This window comes from Vicia villosa, unplaced genomic scaffold (assembly GCF_029867415.1).
Source record: "Vicia villosa cultivar HV-30 ecotype Madison, WI unplaced genomic scaffold, Vvil1.0 ctg.000101F_1_1_2_unsc, whole genome shotgun sequence".
Taxonomy (NCBI): domain Eukaryota; kingdom Viridiplantae; phylum Streptophyta; class Magnoliopsida; order Fabales; family Fabaceae; genus Vicia; species Vicia villosa.
In genome coordinates this window covers 111,156-116,511 of record NW_026705012.1, presented here as the reverse complement: position 1 = coordinate 116,511, position 5,356 = coordinate 111,156, and the positions used below count along the sequence as shown (strand labels likewise).

The 5,356-nt window shown below is 42.8% G+C and overlaps 1 protein-coding gene across 1 annotated transcript; it reads left to right on the top strand.

Moving 5' to 3' along the window:
• Positions 1 to 821: 821 nt before the first annotated feature.
• LOC131624059 (uncharacterized) lies at positions 822 to 2,126 on the top strand. The gene has a single exon (XM_058895050.1). The coding sequence runs from the start codon at positions 822 to 824 to the stop codon at positions 2,124 to 2,126; it is 1,305 nt and encodes a 434-aa protein (XP_058751033.1).
• The last annotated feature ends 3,230 nt before the right edge of the window (positions 2,127 to 5,356 follow it).

Genomic DNA, 5,356 nt, shown 5'->3' with positions numbered 1-5,356 from the left:
CAACAAAGTGTTTATTCGTTTTAAAACGTTTTTCCCTTTAAGCGGAACTACATTAGCTCTGACTTCTCCATTGCACCGAGGAGGTATGTAGGCACAAGGCTTAACGTCTTGCCGAGCTTATTTTAAAAATAAAACAAACCGTTTTTTAGCACACACACAACACAGATTTTCAAAAAGGTTCCTGTGGAGTACCACGGATATGAGGGGTGCTTTAAACCTTCCCCTCATATAATCAACACCCGAACCTGAGTTCTCTTTCTTGTTTTAAAAACAAAACTTTGGGTTTTACGTTCTTTTCCCTTTTCCTTTGAAAAAATAAAGCGCGGTGGCGATTTCAAACGAAATATTGATTCGAGTCAATCTTATGGCTTCGATATCAGATTTTCCCCGCTACACTCACGTCCTTGTCCAGATTCGTGGCCAAATCCGCTCAGCATGCTCTGCCCTTATTTAAACTCCTACGAAAGGAAACCGCCTTCGAATGGACGGAGGAATGCGAGCGCGCGCTCTCCCATCTCAAGCGGGCCCTCTCGAGCCCACCGGTCTTATCCCGACCCGAATCCGGAGAGACCTTGTATCTCTACCTCGCCGTGGCCACCGAGGCCGTCAGTGCAGCTTTAGTACGAGAAACCCCGGAGGGCCAGAGACCCATTTACTTCACGAGCAAATCACTCCAAGGGCCCGAAGTCAGATACCAACAGATCGAAAAAGTCGGGCTCGCACTAGTGACCGCAGCGAGAAGACTCAGACACTACTTCCTGGCCCACATTGTAATCGTGCGAACCGAGCAACCCGTAAAACAATTGCTAGCACGCCCAGACATGGCCGGGAGGATGCTCCGCTGGTCGCTAGAGCTTGCGGAGTTCGACATAAAGTACGAAGGGAGAAAGGCCCTCAAAGCACAGGTCCTAGCAGATTTTGTGGCTGAAATGGCCTTCCCCGAGACGACAAACAACAATGCCCAAAAATGGACCTTGTACGTGGACGGGGCATCAAGCACATCCGAGAGCGGGGCAGGTATTATCCTAGAAAATAGGGAGGGAACTCTCATAGAGGTGTCCCTCTCCCTCTCATTCCCAACGTCCAACAATAGGGCCGAATACGAAGCCCTACTCGCCGGATTGCGCCTTGCAAGTGATCTAGAAGCCAAGGAAATCGAGGTATTCACTGACTCTCAGCTTGTCGCGTTCCACATCTCGGGCGAGTATCAGGTCAAAAGTGAGACCCTCGCCGAATACTTAACCCTCGTGCGCGGAATACTTGCCCGATTCAAAAGCGCCAAAGTAAAACATATCCCGGGAGAACACAATTCTCAAGCGAATGTCCTGTCAAAACTAGCTAGTACAAGGAAGAATGGGGGCAACAAATCCTATATCCAGGAAATACTACTAAAACCTAGCACCGAATCCTCGCCCGGGCTAACGCTCGTAAACGCAATCGGGGACACGTCCTGCTGGATGACCACCGTATACAACTACTTAACAAGCGACCTTCTGCCCCACGATCCCAAAGAAGCCTCCACAATCAGGAGGAGAGCCTGCTACTACGTATTAATCAAAAATCAACTCTACAGACGAGGGTTTTCTATACCCCTCCTCAAATGCATCGACGAGGGCACGATTCCCCACATACTCCGAGAAATACACGAAGGAATCAACTCCCAACACCTAGGAGGGAGATCCCTCGCTCGGAAAGCACTCCGGGCCGGATACTATTGGCCCTCCATGCAGCACGACGCCAAAGAATACGTGAAAAATTGCGACAAATGCCAACGCTTTGGGGACATGCACCTTGCGCCGCCTAACGAACTCAAGTCTCTGTCGCCCCCCTGGCTGTTTGCTTGGTGGGGCATGCACCTCCTCGGTCCATTTGTAACCAGGAGCAATCAAAACAAATACCTCATAGTCGCAGTCGATTACTTCACCAAATGGATCGAAGCCGAACCATTGGCCAAGATCACGTCCCTAAACGTGCTCCATTTCTACAAAAGGAACATCCTCGCCCGTTTCGGCGTACCTCTGGTCATTATCACGGACAACGGTACCCAGTTCATCGACGGTCGCTTTCAAGAGTTCGTCACAAAATTAGGAACCAAACAACACTTCGCGTCAGTCGAACACCCCTAGACAAACAGGCAAACCGAGGCCGCCAACAGAGTGATCCTGAGGGGCATTAGAAGAAGACTAGATGAGATCAAAAAAGGATGGGTCAAAGAATTACACAGCGTCCTCTGAGCCTATCGCACCACCCCACCACCGGGGAGACACCCTTCCGACTTACATATGGAACAAAGGCTGTGATCCCCATCGAAGTACACGTGCCCACCAGGCGCACCGAGAACCCCTTGAAACAGAAGGCAACCTCGAGGCAATAAGAGAAGAGCTCGACCTGGTCGAAGAAATCCGAACGGGGGCCGCACTCCGCGAAGCCTCGCTCAAGCAAAAAATTACCCTACGACACGATGCAAAGGTCATTAAACGGGAATTCGAGGTAGGTAGCCTAGTACTCAAAAGAAACCACAAAGACTCCCGAGAGGGCAAACTGGCCGCCAACTTGGAGAGCCCCTATCGCGTCCGAGCAAAGACCGAAAATGGGGCGTATTATCTCGAAAACTTGCAAGGAGAAGAACTCGCTCGACCTTGGAACACTGAAAAGCTCAAACAATATTACAGCTAAAACACAGGTGTGACTCGGGTACACGCTGAGCACCTAAGTTAATGAAACAAAAAGACAGAAATCCACTCTCTTAATTGTCATACCCCAATTTTTGACCCTAAGATCCTATATCATTCATATCCCAATCACTAATCAAGAGCTTCACTTGGAAGTTTGTTTATGGTGTTGCACTCACCTCATCAATGAGAGGGACCATCAAGCACCAATGATTGTTTATCTTTTATGCATATTATACTAACCCAAATACCAAAAATATTGCTTTGTTTCTTTGTAGGCTTTTGTTTTGTAGGTACCAAGCCAAGACATGCAATAAGCAAAACATTTTTCACATTTTTGACTGATGAAATCGATTTCCCTACTGGGTAAATCGATTTCCCTGCAGCAATCTTCAACAAAATCACATTCTGGACAGCATGAAATCGATTTCCCTCCTGGGTAAATCGATTTTCCTAGTGTATTTTGCGCCAATTTCTCTTCTGGAACAGAGTGAAATCGATTTCACTCCTGGGGAAATCGATTTCCTTAAGGCGAAATTAAAAAAAATAGAGAGGGAAGCTTGATTTGATTTTGGCACCTATTTTCTTTGACCATCTTTGTCATTTCACCAATTTTCCACCTCATCAAAATAATTCTCTTCATTAAACCCCATTTTACCACTTTTTACCATTTAATTGCCATTTTAATCACCAATTAAACACAAGCTAATTACCAAATGCAAAAAGACCAAATTACCACTACTCTTGCTCTCATCCTATAAATAGAGCCCACTACTCTCTCATTTCTCAAGCTTTTGAGAGCCAAAAAACCTCTTGCAATTTCTCTCCTCATTCCTACCAAATTCACCAAAGCTCTTCATTCTTTCATAAAGTTTGTGAGTTACATCTTGAACCTCACAAACTTTGAGCTAAACCACCATCCATTTCACTTTTTTTTTCTTTAATTGTTGAGAGATCAAGATTTGTGTTGGTGATTCTTGAAGTAGATCCAAGTTTTGTTCAAGATTTGGTAAATTTTCTTCATCCTTTTTATATGTCATGATGTAGATCTTTGTTGCTTGTGTGTGATGCATCTTTGATGCTATATTGGTGCTATTTGATGGTGATTTGATGGAAAATTCGTGCTCCAATTGATGTTTGATCATAAGGTGTTTGTACATTTGTTCAAGTCAAGTTTTATGCCTCTAAATGCTGTTTTTGCTGATTTTTACACTGAGGAAATCGATTTCCTTAAGGCTGAAATCGATTTCCTGCTGAGCGTGACTTGTTTTTTTGAAAACTGCACTATGGAAATCGATTTCCCTCTGCATGAAATCGATTTCCTGCTGGCAGAATGTGGTTTTTTGCCTTTTTTATGCTTGTTTTGGTTTCCTACTTCCTCCACTTCATTAATATCATTGGATCTAGGATGTTGATAGGTTTGAAATGACCTAATCCATAATATTAGATGAACGATATTAATGATAGTGTGAGTTGATTATCTTTTGTGAATTTTATTCTTCTTCCTCCATTTCATTAATATCATTGGATCTAGGATGTTGATAGGTTTGAAAGAACCAAATCCATAATATTAGATGAATGATATTAATGATAGTGTGAGTTGATTATCTTTATGCATTTTATCTTCTCCTTCTCCTTTTTTCTTTTGATCGATGAAAGTCTTAATACTTTGAGAATTCTTATGGATTCTTAGTAAAGACTAGATCGTTACCTATTTTCTTTTCGTGCGGTATTGCTTTCGGAAGGCGATCTACATATCGTTCTTCTCGCATGCATTAGCACATAAAGTTTTGACCGGCCTCGTTGTAGGGTGATTTCTACATAAATCACTTGCCTATCTGCTTAACATAGCGCAATATTTCGTGTCCCGAATCAAAAAGATCAAACATGGAAGAGAATTGTATGCGGTTGATTTAAGACTTGTGGAGGTTTTTTATCGTGTAGTCGCTATGATTTTATCAAGCTTCTGATAAGCCCCATTGACTTTAAATCCGAGTACATCATTCACTCACCATAGATCTTCCTACTAACTTTGATAACATACTTGACAAGTTTCAAGATGGTTATCTTTAACATTTAACAACTAACTTTAATTTCCGCACCTTTATATTACCGCTCTTTATATTTCTCGCTTTATCGCTTTATTTTATCATTTCATCATATTTACTTTCCGCCATTTTCCCTTTGTCCACTTGGACATATGTTTATGCTTCCGTTATTTTTCTTTTGTCCACTTGGACCATACTCTACTTTTCTTGCTAAAACACTAATAAACAACTGAAAATCTAAAAAATACATAAGGCTCTCTTTGGACTATCGGTTACTATCCCTAGCACTTTGGAGATTCGGACTTATGGACCTAGTACCTCTGGACTCATTCTATTACTATCCTGTGATTGTTCTGTCTGTCTGGCATTGTTCTGTTGTATGTTTATGTGTGCATGTATTTCCTTGAAAGCCCTTGATGGTTAATTCCAAGGCACTGATATAAGGATTTTACCCGAAAACAGTCGTTACTCTGCCCGATTTTCGTCAGAATCTTAATGTGCTTAATGAAAAATGGTGCTAAGACAATAAGTTCATCTGGATCCCCAAGTGTTAATGTGTTGGTATTGATAAATCCAAAGGATGGGAAATCTACCTTGACTCACAATGTCAAGTGTTGGCTTCTTATTTCGGTTAGA